The sequence below is a fragment of the Zonotrichia albicollis genome, chromosome 33 (assembly GCF_047830755.1).
Source record: "Zonotrichia albicollis isolate bZonAlb1 chromosome 33, bZonAlb1.hap1, whole genome shotgun sequence".
In the NCBI taxonomy this organism is placed as follows: domain Eukaryota; kingdom Metazoa; phylum Chordata; class Aves; order Passeriformes; family Passerellidae; genus Zonotrichia; species Zonotrichia albicollis.
Genome location: NC_133851.1, coordinates 3432023 through 3456201, shown reverse-complemented (window position 1 = coordinate 3456201; position 24179 = coordinate 3432023). Strand labels below are relative to the sequence as shown.

Below are 24179 nucleotides of genomic sequence, written 5' to 3'. Positions count from 1 at the left end.
AGGGAAGGGAAGGGAAGGGAAGGGAAGGGAAGGGAAGGGAAGGGAAGGGAAGGGAAGGGAAGGGAAGGGAAGGGAAGGGAAGGGAAGGGAAGGGAAGGGAAGGGAAGGGAAGGGAAGGGAAGGGAAGGGAAGGGAAGGGAAGGGAAGGGAAGGGAAGGGAAGGGAAGGGAAGGGAAGGGAAGGGAAGGGAAGGGCACTCAGTCAGATGCAAGGGATCCAGGGGAATTTTCCCTGCAGTGGCACCAGGGATGACCTCAGAGAGCTGCACGTCCTGAACAAACAGGTTCCCTGTGCCTGGAGCACTGAAATCCAGCTACGTGATCCCACACTCCACCTTTCCAACAGCAGGAGTCACCAGGAATAGCACAGAGGCCACCGAGCTCCAATGGATTGTGGGGAACAGGGCAATGCCGGGATTCCCCAAGGCTTTTCCTGCCAGGATCTCACCAAACTCCCGTCTCTGCTGCCCTCTCTGCTGTTTGGTCACAGCTCTCACCCCGTGATGGGCAGCACTCAGAGGGCACCTCCAGCAGCCCCTGGGGCTGGGAAGGTCCCAGTCTCTGCCCCAGCCTCTGGACTGGGCTGGGCGGGACTGGGGGGAGCAGAAGGGACATGACACTGAAGCCCTGCTTTGCTCTCTGGGTCACAAAGGCCTGGCAGCAAATGTACAAAGCTGCAGGAGGGGCCTGGGGCCCCTCAGATGGACCAGAAAGGGAGGGATTGGGTCAGGCTGGCGGGTTTGAACCCTTTCACCTCTGCTTTTCCATCTAACCCCTCACATCTGCCAGCACGGGGAGCATCCTGCCCCGCTGCCCTCACTCCTGGCTGGAGCCAAAGAACTGCAGGAAGAAGGAGAAGATGTAGATGATGTCCAGGTAGATGTTGAGGGCTCCAAAGATGTATTCCTCGGGGCTCAGCGAGTAGCGGCGGTTCCCCATCAGCATCTGCGTGTCCAGGGCCAGGAACTGGAAGGGAAGGGAGGAAACCCCGGGCCAGTGACAGGGAGGTTTGGCCCAGGGAGGCAAGAAGGGCTCTGACGACAGGAGAAGTCCCCTGGATTGGGGTGCAGTCCTTTTTATGTTCTGTAGCCACAATTTAGGAGCTCAGAACATGGCATAGAATGAGCTGCAACTTTCCCCTTCCCTCATTCCCCCCTGACAATCAAACCCCGAGTGCAGCTCCCAGTCCAGGCCCTCTTCCCTCAGGCCTCCTCCATCCCAGGGCCAGCTCTGGAGCCACCCTCCCTCTTCCTCTTCATCCCAGAGCCCATAACTTGTTATTCCCACACTTCCCTCAGGTGGGAAACACCAGCCAGGGAACGAGGTTCTCACAGGGTGGCCTGGCCCCAATAGGATACGGAGCAGCTCCGCCAGAAATCCCAGGTGTGACTGAAATCCACCATTTTCTCCTCCCTCCCTTTCCTCCTTCTGCCATCCTGCTGCCCCTCACGGGCCCAAAGCTCTCCAGCGCTGCACCATCTTCCAGAGCTGCTCTTTTATCCCCCCAGAACAAATCCCAGCCCAGCTGCCCCGGCAGGGCCAGGCCCAGGCTCTGACTGATGTTTATGGGGTAATTATCAGATGTTGCAGCCTCCTTGTATTTTACAGAGGGATCTTGAGCCATGAATCAGCGCCGAGCTCCCCGCGCTCCCTCGGAGTGACTTTTATGGGTGATAAAGACAATTGCTCAACTGCTGCCATTCCCAACGTGCCCAATGGGCACCGCCTTGGAGCCAGGGCAGCACCGGCAGCACCGGGAGCACCGGGCACCTCCACAGGCACTGCCCCAGCTCCAGGAGCACCGGGCACTCTGCGGGCACGGTCCCAGGAGCACCGGGCATCTCTCCATGCACTGCCCTGGCCCCGGGAGCAGCGGGCACCAGTGGCACCTGCCCCAGCTGGATCCCAGCACAGGGAGCGGGACTCACTCAGGAAGGGGCTCTGGGGATGGAGCACCGAGAGCTGCCCAAGCCTTTCCTTGGAGGAGCTGCCCAAGCCTTTCCTTGGAGGAGCTGCCCAGCTCCGGGGCTTTTCCTGCCTGTGTAAACCCTCCTAATGCCTCCTAATCCCCAATCTCAGCCTTCCCTGGTTTTCTGCACCTCTGTGAGCCAAACTCATCCCGAACCTTGGCTTGCTCTCAGCCGACCAGCCCCGACTTGACCGTGCAGCCTCATCCCTGCATCCCCTCACTCCTGGGGGCTCTGTGAGCTCAGCTCTGCCTGCTCCACTCCAGAGGCACCTCTGGCCTGTCCCTGATCCCTGCAGAGCAATCCAGCCAGGACTGCTCACCCCTCACAGCTTGGCACTCGCACCATGCCCTGCGCTGGCACTGGCACGGGCACTGACATGGGCATGAGCACGTCTGGGGCACCTTCTGCCGGGATCGCTGCTCCAGGGCCGCCTTGAGCTCTGCAATCCCGGCCCCAGCTCCCTGTGAGGCTTCAGACCTTGCCCTGGCTCCATCCCTGCCCCGGCTCCTGGCCAGGCTCCAGTTCCTGCCCCGGCTCCAGCTCCTTTCCCTGGTTCCCTGTGAGGCTCCAATCCCTGTCCCGGCTCCATCCCTGCCCCGGCTCCCTGCCAGGCTCCAGCTCCTTTCCCCACTGTTTTCCCAGCTCCTTTCCCCACTGTTTTCCCTGCCAGGCTCAGCTCCTTTTCCCGCTGTTTTCCCCCCAGGTTCCAGCTTCTTTCCCCGCTGTTTTCCCAGCTCCTTTCCCTGCTGTTTTCCCTGCTGGGCCCCAGGAGCAGGCACTCACCATGGTGAAGATCCCAGCCCCGAGCAGAGCGTAGATCGCGTGGAGCCACGGGACCTGCAGGACATGGACACACAGACACAGGGACACACAGACACGGGGACGGGGATACACAGACATAGGGACACAGGAACATGGACACAGAGACACAGACACATGGACACACGGACATGGACAGGGACACATGGAAATGGACACATGGACATGGACACACGGACACAGCGACACAGGCATGGACAGGGGCACAGGCACAGACAGGGACACACAGACATGGACACATGGACACAGGGACACAGACAGGGACACACAGACATGGACAGGGACACACAGACACAGGGACGCAGACAGGAACACACAGACATGGACAAACATGGACACAGGCAGGGACACACGGACAGGGACACACGGACACAGCCGTCAGAGCCACACAGAATGGGCTGTGCAGGACTTCCCTCCCCAGGCAGTCGGCTCCCAGCTGGAGGGTGAAGTTTTGGAGAGGCCCCAAAAGCCCAGGCTGGGTTTGCAGCACCTCCAGCTTGTGCAGTGCCCTGGGAATGTTTGTGTGGCACAGAGCAGGACACGGGGACTTGGACCTTCCCTCCCTGAGCCCTTTCTGTCCATTTAGCTCCTGAACTTCTCCATCAGCTCTGGCCCCAGCACCTGTCCTGTGGAAATCATGGGATCCTGGAATGGTTTGGGTGGGAAGCAACCTTAAAGCCCATCCCATCTCACCCCCACACCTCCCACTGTGTCCCTTCTTGAGGTCCCTTCCAACCAATATCATTCCACGATTCCACCACCAGAACCAGCAGGAAACATCCCCAGCCCTGGGCCAGCTCCATCCTTGTATCCCACGGTCCATCCCAGGGAATGGCCCTGCTCTCCCACCCCTCCATGGGGGTTCCCACCCATTGTCAGGGAGCTGGGCCCCCCCTCCCAGCATGCGCAGTTTGGCCCAGTTTGTCCCAGTTTGGCGCGGTTATCACTCACGTATTGGTAGGGCAGGATGACAGCCAGGACCAGCCCCCCCAGGAACAGCACCATGAGCAGCACGAAGAGAACGCCCTGGTACGAGGTGAAGTCAAACTGCAGAGGGGAGGGAAGGAGGGAGGGAGGGGGTTCTGTACCAGGGGCTGCACCAGGGGAGCCCCAGATGCCACCCCTGCGCTGTGCCCACCCCCTGAGGAAGGATTTCTCTTCCCCTGGAAAACGGCCTCCAACTGTGGCCACTCACACTTGCCAATAATACAGTGCCAAGCAAGAAATTTGTTAAATTTTCTGGATTTCTCCAAAACTAAACCTGCCAGCAACTAGGACCCTGCAAATCCTTAGAGCCCTAAAGGCCACCTCTGAGCTGATACCCAGACTCTGGGGAAATTAATTCTTTTTCCCCCAGAAAATGGCCTCTGTTTGTGGTCACTCGCTCTGGGCAATAAGGCGGTGTCAAGTGAGAAATTTGCAAACTTGGCTGGATTTCTCCAAAACTAAAGCTGCCACCACGGAGGACCCTGCAAGTCCTTCGAGCCCCAAATGCCACCTTTAATCTGATACCCAGATCCTGGGGAAATGATTTCTCTTTCCCTGGAAAATGGCCTCCAATGATGGCCACTTGCACTGTCAGACCGTGTGGTGCCAAGCCAGAAATTTGCAAACTTTTCTGGATTTCTCATAAATAAACCTGCCACCAAGGAGGACCATGCAAATCCTTAGACCCCAAACACCACCTTTAATGTGATACCCAGGCCCTGGGGAAAGGGCTCACTTCTCCCACAGAAAATGGTCTCCGTTTGCGGCCACTCACCCTGGCGGACAGGTCGGGGCCATGCAAGAAATTGGCAAAATTTGCTGGATTTCTCCTAAAATAAAGCTGCCACCATTTAGGACCCTGCAAATCCTTAGAGCCCTAAAGGCCACCTCGGAGCTGATACCTAGATGCTGTGGAAAAGACTTCTTTTTCCCATGGAAAATGGGCTCCATTTGTGGCCACTCACCCAGGCCAACAGGGCGGGGCCAAACTCGAAATTGACAAAATTTACTGGATTTTTCCAAAACTAAAGCTGCCAGCAAGGAGGCCCCTGCAAATCCTTCAAGCCCCAAATGCCACCTTTAATCTGATACCCAGACTCTGGGGAAATGACTTCTCTTTCCCTGGAAAACGGCCTCCAATTATGGCCACTCACACTGTCAGACCGTGTGGTGCCAAGCTAGAAATTGCCAAACTTTGCTGGATTTCTCCAAAACTAAAGCTGCGACCAAGGAGGACCCTGCAAGTCCTTCAATCCCCAAATGCCACCTTTAATCTGATACCCAGGCCTTGGAGAAATGACTTATTTTCCCATGGAAAATGGCCTGTGTTTGTGCCACTCACACTTGCCAATAATACGGTGCCAAGCTGGAAATTGGAAAACTTTGCTGGATTTCTCCAAAACTAAAGCTGTCAGCAAGGAGGCCCCTGCAAATCCTTCAAGCCCCAAATGCCACCTTTCATCTGATACCCAGACCCTGGGAAAATGACTTCTTTTTCTCATAGAAAATGGTGTCTCTCTGCAGCCACTCACACCTGACAATGATATCGTGCCAAGCTGGAAATTGGCAAATTTCGCTGGATTTCTCCAAAAGTGAGGCTGACAGAACCCAGTTCACCACCCTGCAGTCTGTTCCAGCCCCTCTGACACCCCTGGCACATCCCAATCCTCCAAAAATCCCAGATATTCCCACACATCAGCATCTTCTAGCCCTCACCCTAATCTACAACAAAATCTCATTTAATTCTCATATATCAGCATCTTCTAGCCCCTAATCCACAAAAAAAAATCTCATTTTATTCCTATATATCACCATCGTCTAACCCGCACTCCAATCCACAAAAAATCCCATTTTATTCCCATATATCAGCATCTTCTAGCCCCCACCTCAATCTATAACAAAATCTCTTTTTATTCCCATAAATCAGCATTTTCTAGCCCCCACCCCAATAAAAAAATCTCATTTTATTCCTATAAATCAGCATCTTCAAGCCCCCAATCCACAAAAATCTCATTCCCATAAATCAGCATCTTCTAGCTCCTAATCCACAAAAAAATCTCATTTTATTCCCATAAATAACCATCTTCTAGCCCCAACCCCAATCCACAAAAAATCTTTTTTTTTCCATTTATCAGCATCTTCTAGCCCCCACCCAAATCCATTAAAAAAAAATCTCATTTTATTCTTATTTATCAGCATCTTCTAGCCCTCACCTCAATCTACAAAATCTCATTTTATTCCTATGTATCCCCATCTTCTAGCCCCCACCCCAATCCATAAAATATCTCATTTTATTCCCATATATCAGCATCTTCTAGCCCTCACCACAATCCACAAAAAAATCTCATTTTTTTCCCACACATCAGCAACTTCGAGCGCTAATCCACAAAAAAATCTCATTTTATTCCCATTTATCAGCATCTTCTAGCCCCTACCCCAATCCACAAAAAAATCCCAGTTTATTCCCATAAATCACCATTTTCTAGCCCGCACCTCAATCTATAACAAAATCTCATTTTATTCCCATATATCACCACCTTCTAGCCCCCAATCCACAAAAAATCTCGTTCCCATAAATCAGCATCTTCTAGCCCCCACCCCAATAAAAAAATCTCATTTTATTCCCACAAATCAGCATCTTCAAGCTCCCAATCCACAAAAAATGTCATTTAATTCCTATATATCACCATATTCTAGCCCTCACACAAATCTACAAAAGAATCTCATTTAATTTATTATATACATATCTGCATCTTCTAGCCCCCACCCCAATCCATGCAAAAAAATCTCCTTTTATTCCCATTTATCAGCATCTTCTGGCCCTCACCTCAGTCTACAAAATCCCATTTTATTCCTATATATCACCATCTTCTAGCCTCCACCCCAATCCACAAAAAATCTCATTTTATTCCTATTTATCAGCATCTTCTAGCCCTCACCCCAATCTACAAAAAAATCTCATTTTTTCCCACACATCAGCATCCCCTAGCCCCCAATCCACAAAAAAATCCCATTTTATTCCCATAAATCAGCAACTTCTAGCCCCCACCCCAACCCATAAAAATCTCATTCCCATAAATCAGCATCTTTTAGCCCCCACCCCAATCCATTAAAAAAATCTCATTCCCTTATATCAGCATCTTCTAGCCCTCACCTCAATCTACAAAATCTCATTTTATTCCTATATATCATGATCTTCGAGCCCCCAATTCATTAAAAAAAAATCTCATTTTATTCCCATAAATCAGCAACTTCTAGCCCCCACCCCAACCCATAAAAACATCTCATTCCCATAAATCAGCATCTTTAGCCCCTATCCCAATCCACAAAAAAATCTCTCATTTTATTCCCATTTATCAGCATCTTCAAGCCCCTCCCCAATCCACAAAAAATCTGATTTTATTCCCATAAATCACCATCTTCTAGCCCCGAATCCACAAAAAAAAAAAAAAATCCCATTTTATTCCCATAAATCAGACACTTCTACCCCCACCCCAATCTACATAAAAAATCTCATTTTATTCCCATAAATCAGACACTTCTAGCCCCCACCCCAATCTACATAAAAAATCTCATTTTATTCCCATACATCCCCATTTTCTAGCCCCACTTCCATCCCACCCACGTCCCTCCCCAGCACATGTCCTGGCGCCATCCCCACATCCCTGGGGCTGCCCCATTCCCAGACGCCCCCAGCTCCCCCTGTCCTGCCCAGGGTCCCCTCCCCAGGGATGTCCCCACCTTGCTCTGGAAGCTGAAGATGGTGACAGACAGACAGACCAGGGCCGTGATCCCCAGGCACAGCAGCACCGACTTGGTGTTGTAGTAGCTGCAAAACAACCAGGAAAACCAAACTGGGGTCATTCCCAGGGATGGGAAAGGGGATTCAGCTGGGCAAGGAACGCTACAGGCACAAACAGCGCTGGAATTATCAACATTCCACACTAATGCTGGGAAAGGAGGGATGGAAAAAAGCTTGGATGGGTTTTCTGTCACAGACATCTTTTATGGAAAATCCTTTCCTTGGGATTTTCCCTCCTGAGAGGCTGAGAGGCCTCAGGAACAAAATGTAAACAATGGTTATCTGCTGCTGTGGAATGCAACAAGTAGATCTTTAATTAGTCTCATGGTAGTTGTTTCTAATTAATGGCCAATCACAGTCAGCTGGCTTGGACAGAGAGTTTGAGCCACAAACCTTTGTTATCATTCTTTCTGCTCCTTGTTCTTAGAGAACCTTTTCTTCTGTTTTTTTAGTATAGTTTTAATGTAATATATATCATAAAATAATAAATCAAGCTTTCTGAAATAGAGAGTCAGATCCTCGTCTCTTCCCTCATCCAAAGACTCCTGTGACAGAAGGAAGAGCAGCCCCCTCCTGTCGCAGACAACTTTTATGGAAAATCCTTTCCTGAAGTTTTTTTCTTCCTGAGAAGCTGAGAGGCCTCAGGAACAAAATGTAAACATTGATTATCTGCTGCTGTGGAATGCAACAGGTGGATCTGTGATTGGTCTCATGTGGTTGTTTCTAATTAATGGCCAATCACAGTCAGCTGGCTCGGACACAGAGCCCAAGCCACAAACCTTTGTTATCATTCTTTCCTATTCTATTCTTAGCCAGCCTTCTGATAAAACCTTTTCTTCTATTCTTTTAGTATAGTTTTAATGTAATATATATCATAAAATAATAAATCAAGCCTTCTGAAACACGGAGTCAGATCCTCGTCTCTTCCCCAATCCGAGAACCCTTGTGAACACCGTCAGTTTTTCTGCTCTTTGGAAGGATGGAGGGAAGGCAGGAGGGTTCATCTGGGCCTCCCAGAGCAGCTCCAAGTCCACCAATCCCACTGTCCATGGACGGACAGGGAATGGGGAAGGTCCTGACTGGGAGGTGACAAAACCAGGGTGACAAAAGTCCCCCCAGCATGAGGGGAAAGCAAAGGAGCAGCCCCGGGCCCCTGCCCAGTGTGGCTGTAGGAGAAGGAGGGGCAGGGGCAGGGGCTGCAGGCTCAGGAATGGGCTCCAGGCTGGATCAGGGTTTTGGCTGCAGTGCCAGGCTCAGCCCTTGGAAAAGCCAGCCCTGCTCTCCCTGGGGGATTTGTGTGGAGTTTTCCCCTGCAGCTGCTGAGGCCAAGGATTTCTTTGTCCCCATGCATCCATCCATCATCCAGGCTGGATCATGGCACTCTCTCCAGCCTCCCACGTGATTTAGGAGCACATTTCAGATTTCCTGGTGTGAATGAGCAGAAGGGAACAGGCTGGGGGATACAAACTCCTGAAACTGCTGGAACAAACCCCTTGGTCCCCCTTGCCTGGGACCTGCCCAGTGAGAAATGGGGGATCTCTGAGTGGTCACCTGCAGCCCCTCCAGGTGCTGCCCCTCCGGGGCTCTCCTGCAGGATTTGGGATGTGGGATCCCCCAGTGCTGCCTCCCTTGGCACAGGGACAGCCTTGGGAACCTTCCTTGGGAAGTTTCACAGGGAAGCTCCAGCTTTGTGTGGCTGCTGGGAGCTCAGGAACAGGGAATGCTTTCAGGAAGAGACAGGGCAGTGCCCAACCCACCTGGAGAGCATGGCAGTGAGATAGGCCATGGACAGGGTCTGGGGGAGAACACAGACCGGTTAGTGCCTCCCTGCCCCAAGCAGACACCAGGAAATCCCACAGGAAATCCCTCAGTCCCAGAGAAAGGGGCAGGGGAGCCTCCCAGGCTCTCAGGAGAAGGAGCCTGGGCAGCATTTGGAACCCTCCAGTGACTGATGGGCACAGGAGAGGGCAGAGAGACGGCAAATGGCACGGGAGGAGCCCCTGCTCCTGCATCCCTCCCGCACAGGAGCCAGCTCCCATCCCAGCTTCCCTTCCACATCCCTGCTCCCATCCCACATTCCAGCTCCCATCCCAGCTCCCATCCCAGCTCCCGCCCCAGCTCTCATCCCAGTTCTCCTCTCAGCTCCCATCCCAGTTCCCACCTGAGTTCCCATCCCAGTTCCCATCTCTGTTCCCATCCCAGCTCCCATCCCAGTTCTCCTCCCAGCTCCCATCCCAGTTCTCCTCCCAGCTCCCATCCCAGTTCCCACCTGAGTTCCCATCTCTGTTCCCATCCCAGTTCTCATCCCAGTTCTCCCCCCAGTTCCCATCCCAGCTCTAATCCCACTTCCCACCCCAGTTCCCATCCCAGTTCTCATCCCAGTTCTCCCCCCAGCTCCAATCCCAGTTCCCATCCCTGCTCCCACCCCAGTTCCCATCAGACCCCACAGATTATTTTTTGCAATTTTTTAACAAACAGAGGCTCCCTTTCTTTCCAGCTCCTCCCATCCCAGGGCAACCCCAGCTCCTCAGCCCAAGCCCAGGACAAGAAGGGGATGAAATTCCCACTTTTCCCCAGGAATTCCAGCCTTGTCCTGGGAGCCACCCTGACCCCAGGGCAGATGTTGGCCAGATGTGCCACTCACAAAGATGCTGAGCAGGATCAGGTTCCATGGGAAGTATCTCCTGCAAGGGAAACAGGGCTCAGTCAGCTGGGGCTGTGCCAGGGAACCCCTGACCATGGGATAATTAGTGATTGTGAGGGTAATTAATGGCCATTAATGGGTAATTAATGTCCATGCTGGTAATTAGTGCCCTGTGCACAAGTGCTGGCGCAGTGCAGGACACAGTCACCGGGGCATTTGGGGTTCTCCTGGGCCAGCAGGACAGAGGTCCCCAGGATATTCCTGCTCCCCTGGGAGCTGGCAAGAGCATCCTCTGGAATGGTTAAATCCCAGAATCCAGAGCTGCAAACGGGGCGGTGCTGCCACATTTCTCTTCACAGAGAAAAGCAAGGCACAATTCTTCCCAAGGATTTCTGGGATTCACATTCTCTGAAGCTCAGAGAAAGGGGAAACACAACTCTTATCACTTGCTGTGCCTGTGTAGAATGCAATATGGAGATTGTTTACCCAAAGTGAGGATGTTTTGTTCCCTTGGCCTGTCAGGGCCAGGTGTGTGTGTGACTGTGACAGTCCTGGGATTCTGTGCAGTGTGTGCAGAGTGAGTGCTTGGCAGATCCAGTTTAGATGAAATGTACATAATACAGTATAATAAAGTCATTAATATGTACATAGTACAGTATAATAAAGTCATTAATTAGCTGTCCATGGAGTCAGATGCACCATTCCTCCTCCATGAGGGCCCTCACAGCATTGCTGCAGGGCAGTTTCTGATGAAGCCACAGCTGCAATTGGACTGAGCTGCAGCAAGCCAAGGCCTGGAACAGCTGTTTCCAGCATCTGGAACAGTTCCCCAGAGCAGCTGTGGATCCCTGGAAGCCTCCAAGGCCAGGACAGTGCAGCACCCTGGGACAGTGGGAGGTGTCCCTGCCATGGCACGGGGTGGGATTTAAGGTCCTTTCCAACCCAAACCATTCCATGATCCCATGGAAACACAGCAGCTGCATCCCTGCCCCACAGCAGGGCTGGAAACCCGAGGAGAACATTCCTGCTGCCTTCCCAGGCTGTCCCAGACCCCAAAGCATCCCCTCCTCACCTGGGCCCAGAGCAGCAGGCGAGGATCAGGTAGGTGACGAAGAAAACGGCGCTGCAAGGAGAGAAAGAGAGGGAGAGTCTATGGGGGGAAAAGCAGCCTGGGATGGTGGTACAGGGGGTGGGGATGGAATTGCCTGGAAAAGCAGCCTGGGATGGAATTCCCTGAAAAACCAGTCTGGGATGGTGGTGCAGGGGGGAATTCCCTGGAATGAAATTCCCTGGAAAACCAGCCTGGGATGGTGGTACAGGGGGTGGGATGGAATTCCCAGGGATGGAATTCCCTGGAAAAGCAGCCTGGAATGGTGGAGCAGGGGGGAATTTCTTGGGGTGGAATTCCCTGGAAAACCAGCCTGGAATTGTGGTGCAGGGGGAAATTCCCTGGAAAAGCAGCCTGAGAGGGTGGAATTCCCTGGGATGAAATTCCCTGGGAAACCAGCCAGGCATGGTGGAATTCCCTGGGATGGAATTGCCTGGAAAAGCAGCCTGGACATGCAAGCACCCAGCAGGCTGGATCAGGGTGGTTCCCAGCCCTGCTCCCTCTCACTGAGCTCCTTCCTGCCCTCAGGAGCCTCCTCTGCCTGTGCCCGTCCCCAGGGTGGCACAAAACATCCCTGGAGAAGCCGAGGGCAGGATTTGGAGCAGAGCACCCAAATGTGAGAATGACAAACACAATTCCACTGAGTTTGTGTTGGCTCTGGGGAAATGTTCCTTCATGGAAAGGGAGGTTGGGCTCTGGGAGGGGCTGCCCAGGCAGTGGTGCAATCCCACCCCTGGAAGTGTCCAAAGCCTTTGGAAGTGGCACTGGGGGACATCCAGGTCTGAGCACTGATTGGTTTGACTACAACCTCCCAAAAAACTCACTTATCAACCCAGGACACTTGGTCAGTGCTGAGGGGAGGCTTGGTGGTTGGACTCCATGGTCTCCAGGGGCTTTTCCCACCTTCACGATTCCAGGATTCCTTGGTTCTGGAAGTTTCTCACATGGAGGTGCCAGGTTTGTCATCATTTCCAGGTTTGCCCCTCATTTCCAAACCTGTTCCAGCCTGAGGGTGCCAAGGCTGGAGGTTCTTAAGCCAAGGGCTGGCAAAGTGACCAGGCTCAGGCAGGAAGGGCTGTGCTGGAGGAGGGAGCTGCTCTCATGGCACATCCCTCCAGGAATGGGAATTTTTGGGCTTTCCATTGCTGGAAGTGCCCAAGACCAAGCTGGAAAAGGGATTGGAGAAACCTGGGACAGTGGGAGCTGTCCCTGCCCATGGCAGGGGTGGCACTGGGTGGACTTGAGGGTTCCTCCAACCCAAACCATTCCAGGATTCCTCTGCTGGAGAGCTTGAGGAAGAATTCAGGGCAGGGAAGGGCTCAGGGCAGGAAGATCCATTCAGGAAAGGGCTCAGGGAAGGGTTCAGGGCACAAGGATCCATTCAGAGCAGGGCTCAGAGCAGGAGGATCCATTCAGAACAAGCCCAGGGCAGAAGGATCAATCCAGAACAGGGCCCAGGGCAGGAGGATCCATTCAGAACAAGCCCAGGGCAGAAGGATCAATCCAGAACAGGGCCCAGGGCAGGAGGATCCATTCAGAACAAGCCCAGGGCAGAGGGATCAATCCAGAACAGGGCCCAGGGCAGGAGGATCCACTCAGGAAAGGGCTCAGGGCAGGAGGATCCATCCAGAACAAGCCCAGGGCAGAAGAATCAATCCAGAACAGGGCTCAGGGCAGGAGGATCCATTCAGAACAAGCCCAGGGCAGCCCTGGCTCAGCAGAGCCCATGGTGCAGTGGCTGCCCAGCCCCACCCAGGTCCTGGCAGGTTTAGGGGTTTACCTGCCAGCATTTGAGGCTGTCCAAGCACAGCAGCCCCAGAGCTGCAGCAGGCAGAGCTGAAGGAGGCTCTCCTGCCCTCCTGCCCATGGCTGGGTGTTTTTCCAGGCTCTGCTCCCTGCTCCCCCCAGGGCAGCAGTGCCGATGGCTCCGATAGCCACTGACCCTCGGCCAGGGCAGGGAGGTGACGGCAGAGCCCAGGGCACAGAGATAAAGGCAGGCCCAGCTCTCCCACTGGGAAACCAGGAAAGCCCAGTGGGAGCAGCCTGGACACGGCTGAGCAGCTGGGCAGGGACTGTCAGAGCACAGAGCCAGCAGGGCCCTCCATCCCTGGCTGCTCTGGGTTTACTTATTCCCACTGAGAGGCCATCCCAGCAGTGGGAAAACGTCCTGGGGCTCCCAGGTTTTATTACAGAGGTGTCTGGTTGGGAAGGAGACCCAGGCAAAAAGCAGGAAAAACTTTTGGAGGCAGTGGAATGAAGGGAAGGGCTTGGCTCACTGAGCAGTGAAAAAACACAAAATTAAAGTCATGGAATGGCTTGGGAGGGAAGGGACCTTAAAATCCACCCCATCCCATCCCATCCCATCCCATCCCATCCCATCCCATCTGTGGGCAGGGACATCTCCCACTGTCCCAGGCTGCTCCAAGGCCTGTCCAGCCTGGCCTTGGGCACTGCCAGGGATCCAGGGGCAGCCCCAGCTGCTCTGGGAAATCCATCCCAGCCCCTCCCCACCCTGAGAGGGAGGAATTCCTGCTCAGTCTCCCATCCATCCCTGCCCTTTGGAAGTCATTCCCTATGTCCTGCCCCTCCATCTCTGTCCCCAGCCCCTGTCCAGCTCTCCTGGAGCCCCTTTGGGCCCTGGAAGGGGCTCCAGGGTCTCCTTTCCCTTCTGCTCTCCAGGTGAGCACCCCCAGCTCTCCCAGCCTGGCCCCAGAGGGGCTCCAGCCCTGCAGCAGCTCCGTGACCCCCTCTGGGCTCTCTCCTCATCCTCCCTGGGTGGGACCCCAGGGCTGGAGCAGCTCTGCAGGTGGGGTCTCACCTGGGCACAGGGGGACAATGACCAGGGGGAGTTTCCTGCAGGACAGAACCCCCCCAGGGGTGTTTCTAGTGGGAAACAGGAGGGAATGAACCCCATCTGGGCAGGGAGATGGAGAGGGGACCCCAGAGGCCACGGTGGGCACCTGAGCAGGGCTGAGCCTCCTCCCCCTGTCCCCTGGGAGGTGACAGTGCCTCCCCTAGCCCAGCTGCCCTCTGGAGCACCTTTGGCTCCCTCATGGTGCCCTGGAGCTCCCATGGCTGCGTTTGGAGGGTTTTCCCAGGTTACATAAGCTGTGTCTCATCTCCTGATTTGGGTGTGAGCTGATTAAAGCTGAGTTCACCTCACACTCAATGAGCAGCACTGACCCCGCCAGCAGCCTGGAAACCCTGGAGCCGGGAGATGCCAGCACCTGGGAGCTCCACTCTGGGCTGGGGGAACCAAGGACTGGAATCCCAGCTTCAGGGCTCTGGGATGGAGCCCCAGGAGTGACAGCCCCACCCAGACATGGCCAGGAATATCCCAACACCTCCAAATCCACCCCACTGGGTATTACATAATGGAAACCCCCACAACCACCTGGCTTCCAAGGGGAAAATCCCAGAATTCAGCCTCCATGGTGCCCTGAGCATCCTCCCAGGTGTCAGATATGGGGCTCTGCAGGGTCTTCCTGAATGCTCTGCAAGGAGGCCTCTGGAGCTTCCCAGGGGGCCTTCCCAAAGTGAACCCTCCAAGGTACCCTGGACATCCCTCCAGGTCTCACTAGGATTTCTGTTCCCCTGGAAACTCCCCAGTTTTCTCTGGCTTTCTGCAGGAAATACTCAGGTATTTATTTCGACCCTGGTTTCTAGAGCCATTTTTGGGGAAGTGTTTGGGGTCTCTTGCTCATTCAGGTGAGATTTCCCACCTCAGGCTCAGCCATGGATTGGTTGGCCAGCTGGGGCTGGCCATGGGTCCCTGGCAGTGCCCAAGGCCAGGCTGGACACTGGGGCTGGGAGCAGCTGGGATGGTGGGAGGGGTCCCTGCCCAGCCTGGGATGGTGGGAGGGGTCCCTGCCATGGCAGGGGTGGCACTGGATGGTCTTTGAGGTCCCTCCCAACCCAATCAACCCAACCCAACCCAACCCATTCCATGGTTCCATGACCTTCCCCAGCTCCCCCTGGACTCTTTGGAGTGATGCTTCACATGCAGGACAGTGTTGGAGAACCCTTCCCACATCCCCACCCAGGCTGTGTGGAGCACACAAGGCCACAGGAAAAGCCCGGGATACTCACTAGGAAGCCCAGTACCAGGCAGAGTGGGTCTGGATGTAGCCCTTGACTGGTTCACTGCAAGGCAAGGAAAGATCCTGAGCAGGGAGAACCCGGTCCCTGAGAGCTCCCTGCTCAATGAACCCTGGAACAGCCTGAGCAGGGGATTAAGACCCAGCCCTGGGTGAATCCTCAGGCAGCCTGAGCCTGTGGAGAGGAATTCCAGCTGCCAGGTGGGAAGGGCAGTGCTGCTCCCCCAGTTCCACACTGGAGCTGGCTGGGAATGGCTCCCACAGGGGATTAGGGAGCCCAAATCCTCAGGCTGGCACTGATCCATTATTTATTCTGGAGGCAACATGAGCCATACACACCCAGAGCGCTCGGTCATCCGAGCTGGAGAGGGGGATGAGCAGGGGAGGGAAGGCAGCCCCTGGAGCTGGGATCTGGTGACTCCCACAGGGAAAACCCAGCAGCCACTGCCAGGGGCAATAACCTAAGGGATTACCCAGAATGGGGGATCCAACCCCGAGCATGGGTGGGAATGGGGGCAAAAGGGACCTCTGAGTGCTCCCTCAGGTCAGCTTTTCTCTTGGAATAGCCAGAAAGGACCCACAGGGAAAACCCAGCAGCCACTGCCAAGGGCAGCAGCCCTGGGGATCACCCAGGATGGGAGATCCAACCCCGAGTGTGGGTGGGAATGGGGGCAAAAGGACTGAGGGACCCCTGAGTGTTCCCTCAGCTTTGCTTTTCTCTTGGAACAGTCAGAAAGGATCCAGGTGTGACACAACCCCCAGGAACCTGCCCAGAGCCCTGTCCTAGGTGGCCCAGGACACACCCAGCACCCACCAGAAGGTGAAGAAAGCCACGATGACCACGGTGACCAGGAGCTGGACCATCAGGATGGCATACACCTGCAGGGAGAGGGGTGTGATCCATGGATCCCAGAATCCAGCAGAGCCAGGCCCTCCAGGGCTGGGGGTCCAGCTCTGCCAGCCCCGAGGGCAAGGGGTGCGTCCCTGCCTCACCTTCCTGATGAACACCCTGCGCACGTTGCGGTCATCCCAGCTGAAGGTGGTGAGCAGCTCCGTGTCCCCCGGGTACCCTCCGCTGCCATAGCTGGGGCTGCTGCCTGCAGGGAGGCCAAAGGAGCAGCTCCTACCCAAATCCCACCCAGCCATGGCACCTGAGCCCAGGGAGCCACCACAGCTCAATCTGGTGCCTCAAACCCCCAGAGGTTCCTTGTGGCATTCATGTTCTCTGAAAAAATCCCTTCATCCAGGATTTTTCTCATGGGAAGCTTAGAAGCCTCAGAGAAAAGGAAAACAATTCTTATCTCATTTGCTTCTCCTGTGTTGTGCTCACATGTGGAATGTGTTTGGAGATTGCTTCATTGGATTCTGATGTGAATTATTTTGACTCTTTGGCCAATCAGGGCCAAGCTGTGTCGAGACTCTGGAAAGAGTCAAGAGTTTTCATTATTAGTTTTTTAGCATTTAGTAAGTATTCTTTCTGTATTCTTTAGTATAGTTATATTATATATATATAATATAATATATATATATAATAATATATAATATATATATAATATATATAATAATATATATATTTATATATATAGTATTCTTTAATATAATATATTAAAGAATATTATTATAAGAATAATAATATTAAAGAATATTTAATACATTCTTTTTTATTGTAGTTATATTATATTAAATTATAGTATTCTTTAATATAATACATTAACTAATATTAATGTAAGGATATTAATATTAAATAATATTAAAGATATTATTTTAGTATAGGTATATTATATATTAAGTTATAACAGTCTTTAATATAATATATTAAAGAATATTAATTAAGGATATTAATATTAAAGAATATTAAATATATTATTCTTTAGTATAGGTATATTATATTAAATTATAGTATTAATTAATATCATATAGTATTATAAAGTAACAAATTAGCCTTCTGAGAACATGGAGTCAGATTCACCATTCCTGCCTTCATTGGAACATTTCCCAGCAAATACAAAAGTTCTGCTCCCTTCCCACTCCTGCTGCTGCTCAGGAGCATCCCTGGGAGCAGAGGGGGAACATTCCCTCAAACCACCCCAACACCAGGGGCCACTTCTGAGTGTTCCCTCAGCTTTGCTTTATCCTTGTCTGAGCAAACACCAAAGCTTCCACAGCAATGGGAGGGCTGCAATCATCCCTTGCTCTCCTTCTACGGGATATTAAAGCATCCCCAGAGCAGCTGTGCCTCAGCATCCCCAGAGCAGCTGTGCCTCAGCATTCCCAGGGGAGCAGCTGTGATTCAGCACCCAGCGGAGCAGGAGGAGTCCCTCGCTGCTCTCCTGAGCTGTGTTTGCATCCTGGCTTTGTCAACAATGCTCCTGCTGTGAGAGCAGCTCCTGGCAGCTCCCTGAGTCCATCCCTCAGCTCCATTTCCATGCAGGGACTCAGGTAACAGTTAAGCACCAAGCCTAAAAAAGGAGGAAACAGCTCCAATGCTACCAGTGAGAAAAACCTTCCCCCAAACCCTCAAAATTCTACACAAGTCATCTCTGCTGAGCCAAAACTGGAACAGCAGCTCCTGTTGCTGGGTTTCCTTTCCCCATCCCTGGCAGTGCCCAGGCCACGCTGGATGGGCTTGGAGCAGCCTGGGACAGTGGGAGGTGTCCCTGCCATGGCAGGGGTGGCACTGGATGGGCTCAAAGGTCCCGTCCCACCCAAACCATTCCATGGCTCCATGACCATTCTGTGCCCTCTCTGCTTCCCTCCAGTGCCACTGAAGTCCCTCTTGCTGGGTTTCACAGAAGGATTTTTGTGTGATTTTCCTGCTTTACATTCCTGTCCCTGCCTGGTCCACAGACACCTCCCCTCCTCCTAAAGCTTCTGAGCTCAGGGATGCCCAAACCCTTCAGGAAGATGGAACAGAGACCTTCTCTCAATCTCAGAGCAGACACCAGGAGAGCCAAACTCAAGGTCCTGATCCTGATTTTCTCCTGTTTTCCTGGTTAAAACTGCTCATTCAAAATGCAGGAGCCTCACTCAGATGCCCCCAGCAGGAAACAAGTCCATGGTGCTGGTCTGTTATCAGTAAATCCCTTGGTCCCTCCTTCCTGCCCCACTGGAGCTGAACCTCCTGTGTGTTCCCATGGATCCCTCATCGGTCCCAGAGTACCTGGGCAGGGAGAATCCCTGGGAATTCCAGGCCTCCTGCATCAAAGCTGTCCCAGCTCCTAAACAACACCCAGCTGGCCCCTAAACACCAAATTGGCCTCTAAACACCAAATTGGCCCCTAAACACTCAACTGTTTCCTAAACACCCAAGCTGGTCCCTAAACACCCAACTGGCCCCTAAACTCCAAATTGGCCCCTGAACACCCAATTGTCCTCTAAACAGCAAATTGGCCCCTGAACTCCCAGCTCACCTCTAAACACCCAATTGTCCCCTAAACACCAAATTGGCCCCTAAACACCAAATAAAAGCCTAAACACCCAGCCAGCCCCTAAACACCAAATTGGCCCCTAAACCCCCAGCTGGCACCTCAGTGCCCCGAGGAGCTGAAGGGTTTTACTCTCCTCCCTCCCTCCCTGCCCCTGCCAGCATCCAGGGGGTTCCATCCCCCTCCCTCCTGGTGTCCCTACATCTGTCCCCCTGTCCAAGGCCACAGCAGGACGGTGTGTCCTGAGTTCATGGTCACAGAAACAACCTCCAAACCCACATCCCTTCTCTCCAGGTGCTCCCAGTCAGGTGTGAGACATCCCATAGAGTGGGACTGGCTTCCCACCCGGAGCCCCCAAAATATCCCACCCCTAAATCCCAAATACCCCACCCCACCCCTAAGCCCCAAATACCCCATCCTACCCCTAAATCCCAAACACCCCATCCCACCCCCTAAATCCCAAACACCCCATCCCACTCCAAATACCCCATCCCACCCCCTAAATCCCAAATACCCCATCCCACCCCTAAACCCAAACACCCCAGATACCCCTAAACCCCAAACACCCCATCCCACCCCCTAAACCCCAAACATCTCCTATACCCCAAATACCCCATCCCACCCCTAAACCCAAACACCCCAGAGACCCCTAAACCCAAACACCCCAGATACCCCTAAACCCCAAACACCCCATCCCACCCCTAAACCCAAACACCCCAGATACCCCTAAACCCCAAACACCCCATCCCACCCCTAAACCCCAAATACCCCATCCCACCCCATTTAGGCCTCACCCCCCCAATTCATTGCAAGAGCAGAAAATTCCAGATGATGCCCAGAGGCACCTGGGGGGATTTGTCCTGTTCCTCAGGGGAAGGGCTGAGAAACCATCAGAATGTGCAGCACAGACACAGCAGGGGAGGTTCTCACTCCTTCCCCTTCCCAGGCTTCCCATCCCGGCAGCTGGACAGAACAGGCAGCAAAGGACGGAGCAGGGCAAGAGCTCGGAGTCCCTAAATCCCATAATCCCAGTGTTTTCTCTGGCTGGAGCTGTGCTGAGTGAGCACTTGGCCACCCCCAGGGTCACTTCCCAGGCTCCAGCCCCATTTCCAAGCCTGCAGCCATTTCCTGGGCACACCCAGGGCTCTGTCCTTTACTGCAGCCCAGCAGCAGCTCCAGGGAGCTTCTGGGTGTTGGGAAAACTGCTGGTTTGCCCAGGAATGGCCACGAGGATGCTGGAACAATCCAGCCTTTGGCCCCAGCCGTGTCCCAGCCTCCCTGGCTCTGCCAGCAGCTGCCAACAGCCACACTGGGGGCTGTGACACCACTTGTGACACCAATTGTGCCACCTCAGCTGCTCTGGGAGCTGAGCAGGAGCTGCAGGAGGGGGTGGGGGATCCCTGCAGCTGATCCAGGACTTTCCCTCCAGGCCAGGAGCTGGGAATGGGGATTTCTCCCACATGGGACTGGGAAGGAGTTTACTCCCTTGTGAGGTCTCTGGGATGGCTGGAATGGCTTTTATTCACAGATACAGACTTTTATCTGCAGATGGAGAGTTTTATGTGTAGATGGAGACTTTTGTACACTGATAGAGACTCTCCTGTGCAGACAGAGGCTCACAGCTCACAGCTGCAGCTCTGCCCTGGGCCAAACTAGGCCCACATCCCTGGAGCCCCTCTTATCCCTGCTGCTCCTCTATCCCTGCTGCTCCTCTTATCCAGATCCCCCTCTTAACCCTGCTCCCCATCTTATCCCTTCTCCTCCTCTTATCCCTGGTCTTCCTCTTATCCCTGCTCCTCTTCTCATCCCTGGTTCCCCTCTTATGCCTGCTCCTCCTATTATCCCTGGTCCCCCCTCTCATTCCTGTTCCCCCTCTTATCCTGGTTCCCCTCTCATCCCTGCTCCCCATCTTATCCTCGTTCCTCCTCTTATCCTTGCTCTTCCTCATATCCTGGTCCCCCCTCTTGTCTCTGCTCCTCCTCTTATCCTGCTCCCCATCTTATCCCTGCTTCTTTTCTTCTCCCTGCTCCCCCTCTTATTCTAGTTCCCTTCTCATCTCTGCTCCTCCTCTTATCTCTGCTCCCCCTCTTATCCTGGTCCTCCTCTCATCCCTGTTCCCCCTTTTATCCCTGCTCTTCCTCTTACCCTGGTTGCCCCTCTTATCCCTGGTCCCCCTCTTGCCCCCGCTCCCCCTCTTATCCTGGTCCCTCTCTCATCCCTGGTCCCCCCTCTTATCCTGCTCCCCATTTTATCCCTGCTTCTCTTCTTCTTCCTGCTCCCCCTCTTCTCCCTACTCCTCCTCTCATCCCTTCTCACCCTCTTATCCTCGTTCCCTTCTCATCCTTGCTCCCCCTCTCATCCCGGCTCCCCCTCTCATCCTTGCTCCCCCTCTCATCCTGGTTCCCCCTCTCCTCTCCATCCCGGGGATCCCTGCCCCTCTCCCAGGGCTCCCCCAGCCCATCCAGGCAGGACTTACTGGGATCCACGTATGCCCAGCTGGGGTGGAGCGGGGCCGCGGGCGGGGCAGGGAAAGCCCCGGCTTTGATCCCTTCTCCCGCCGTGGCCTCCTCGTAGGACGGGGGCGCCGGGGGGGCTGTGGCATTGTCCTTCTTGTCCCCCTGCCCCTCAGAGCTGGGGGGCTTGCTGTTCACGGAGAGCTGCACAGAGAGGGGCAAACAGAGAGAGAGATATGAGTAAAAGCATCCCAGAAACTGCCCTGGATGAGAAAATGGCATGGATGGGCTCTGGAAAAGGGGTCAGGAACTGGGAGCCATGGGAACTGGGAGCCACGGGAAGTGGGAGACACTGGAATTGGGGGACACTGGAATTGGGAGGCCCAGGAACTGGGAGCCACTGGAACTGGGAGCCACTGGATCTGGGAGCCACTAGAACTGGGAGCCACTGGATCTGGGAGCCATGGGAACTGGGAGCCATGGGAACTGGGAGCCCCAGGATCTGGGAGCCACGGGAACTGGGAGCCATGCAAACTGGGATCCCTGGGAACTGGGATCCCCCCAGCCATTCCTGGGGCTGGGCCCATCCCTGCCCCCCAGGAAGGGCATTCATGGCTGAGGGGAGATGGGAAAGCCCCAGAGGTGCTCGTTGGGATGAGAAGTTCCAGGCAGGGAGGTCTGAGGTGGACCCGGAGCCCCCGCGATGCCTCGGGCTCAATGTGACACCAAAAACATCCAAGGAATTCTCTGCTTCTCATCAAACTTCCTACGTTGCTCCTTAAAAAGAGCTTTCAGCTCCTGGGCAGAAAATCCTGAACTCTTCATTCCCATTTACCCCATTTGGGATCAGCTGCTCCCAGGAATGCTCTGGCTTGGCCCTCCAGAATTTTCTCCCCTGTGCCCGAGTGGAGGCTCAGCTGTGCTGCTTCCCAGCGTTCCAAGGAGCCGGGACTGCAGCAAGGAGCCAACCTGGGGCCACCTGAGCGCTCTCCTCTCCTTGGGAACCTGATCCCTTTAACCTGCCAGCTGGGCTGGGGTGGATAAAGTGCCAGGATAACTCTGCTGCTGTGGAGGAGCCGGCTCAGCCCCAGAGCAGCAGCTCCACAGCTCCGGGGGGCTGCAGAGGCAATGAACCCCAAAACAGGGGGCGCATTAACAGAGGAGAGTGAGGAGGAATCCAGCTGAAGGGGCCACGGGCCCTGAAAACCCAGCAGGGCCGGGCTGGGATGAGTCCCACATGCAGATCGGCTGTGCCACCTTCCCTGGCAGCCCCAGGGACTGCCCTTCCCCGCCCTTTCCTGTCCTTCCCTGTCCCTGGGATTCAGGGGGCCGAGATCCTGCGAGCCCCCTCCCCACCCCCCCAATATCCAAGGAGATCCAGAGGGATGGAGCTGCATCCAGAGCGTTGCCATGGCGATGGTGCATGAGCTGGCAGAGGATCCACAACCCCCCTCCTCGGTCTGAGAGCATTGGAGAGCCCCAAAATCCCCAAAATCCCCAAAATCCCGAGCCCCCGGGCCGGGCAGGAGGTGCTGCCAGGTGGGGACAGGGGTGGGACAGCACGAAGAGCTCACAGAGCCCCCTGGCACCCGGGATGTGGGGGGCACAGGGGGGTAAAACGGCCACAGATCCGGTCCAACGGGGTTCGAGCTGTGCATCCATCACCCCTAAACCAGCCCAATCCCCAAACCAACCCCAAACCAGCCTCCAATCCCAAAATCACCCCTAAGCCAGCCCCCAACCCCCAAACCAGCCCCCCCAGCCCCTTCCACCCCCTTAGCAGGTTCCGTGCACGGTACCCCGCTCCCCTTGCACCCATCGCTCTGTTCCTAAATCCCCTCCTGTTCCCAAACCCCTTCCCTGCGCTCTTTCCCCGCCGTTACGCAACAGGGACGGGCCGGCCCTGCCCGCCCGGCCTCGCTCGTACCTTCCCCTGGGTCATGGCTGCTGCCTGCCCCGGGCTCGGATCGGGATGGGGATGGACCTGGGGGCGCTTCCAGCCCTTGTCCCGCGGGTGTGGGGCCGGACGCGGCCGCCGCAGCCCCCGCAGCGCTGCCAGCAGCGTCCCCGAGCAGCGGGCAATGCGGGCAGGGAGGGAGGGAGGCAGGGAGGGAGGGATGTACCACTGCCAGCCCGGAGAGCAGGGGAGACAGGGAGGGATGGAAAGGGATGGGGAGAGGGATGGGATGGGATGGAGAGAGGATTGGGATGGGGAGAGGGTCGGGATGGAGAGAGGATCAGGATGGGAGAGGGATGCAGAGAGGGTCGGGATGGGGGAATGGAGAGAGCGTTGGGATGGAGAGAGGGTTGGGATGGGGAGAGGGTCGCGATGGGGGAATGGAGAGAGGGTTGAGATGGAGACAAGGTCAGGATGGGAAGGATGGAGAGAGGGTTGGGATGGATGGGGGAATGGAGAGAGAGGGTCAGGATGGGAGGGATGGAGAGAGAGGGAAGGAATGGAGAGAGGCTTGGGATGGGGAGAGGGTTGGGATGGCGAGAGGGTTGGGATGGAGAGAGAACTGGGATGGGAGGGATGGAGAGAGTGTTGGGATGGGGGGAGTGAGGGTCGGAAAGGAGAGAAGGTTGGGATGGGAAGGATGGAAAGAGGGTTGAGATGGAGAGAGGGTTGGGATGGGGGGGATGGAGAGAGGTTGGGATGCAGGAGATGGAGAGAAGGTCAGGATGGAGAGATGGTCAGGATGGGGCAATGAAGGAAGGGTCAGGATGGAGAGAAGGTCAGGATGGAGCCAGGGTTGGGATGGAGAGAGGGTTGGAATGGAGAGAGGGTTGGGATTGGGGGATGCAGCGATGGGCTTAGGGATGGAGAGTGTACAGAGTTGAGGTGATGAGGAGGATGATGGATGGGATGGGATGG

The 24179-nt window shown here is 54.6% G+C and overlaps 1 protein-coding gene across 1 annotated transcript; it reads right to left on the bottom strand.

Moving 5' to 3' along the window:
• Positions 1-57: 57 nt before the first annotated feature.
• On the bottom strand, positions 58-23455 carry FAIM2 (Fas apoptotic inhibitory molecule 2). Its single transcript, XM_074530971.1, has 12 exons — positions 23232-23455; positions 21328-21508; positions 16420-16523; positions 16241-16305; positions 15419-15472; positions 11294-11344; positions 10222-10261; positions 9335-9372; positions 7517-7604; positions 3740-3835; positions 2753-2806; positions 58-965 (listed from the first exon to the last, which is right to left on the bottom strand). Exons 1-12 carry the CDS (start codon positions 23244-23246, stop codon positions 816-818), a joined length of 936 nt encoding a protein of 311 aa, XP_074387072.1. The 5' UTR covers positions 23247-23455; the 3' UTR covers positions 58-815.
• Positions 23456-24179: the final 724 nt, after the last annotated feature.

Excerpts from the sequence above, each read along its gene's own strand:
- FAIM2 (XM_074530971.1), bottom strand. Across the intron at positions 10,262-11,293 it reads GCCTGCTGCTCTGGGCCCAG|GAGATACTTCCCATGGAACC; the intron begins GTGAGGAGGGGA and ends TTTCCCTTGCAG. Across the intron at positions 2,807-3,739 it reads TCATCCTGCCCTACCAATAC|GTCCCGTGGCTCCACGCGAT; the intron begins GTGAGTGATAAC and ends CATGTCCTGCAG.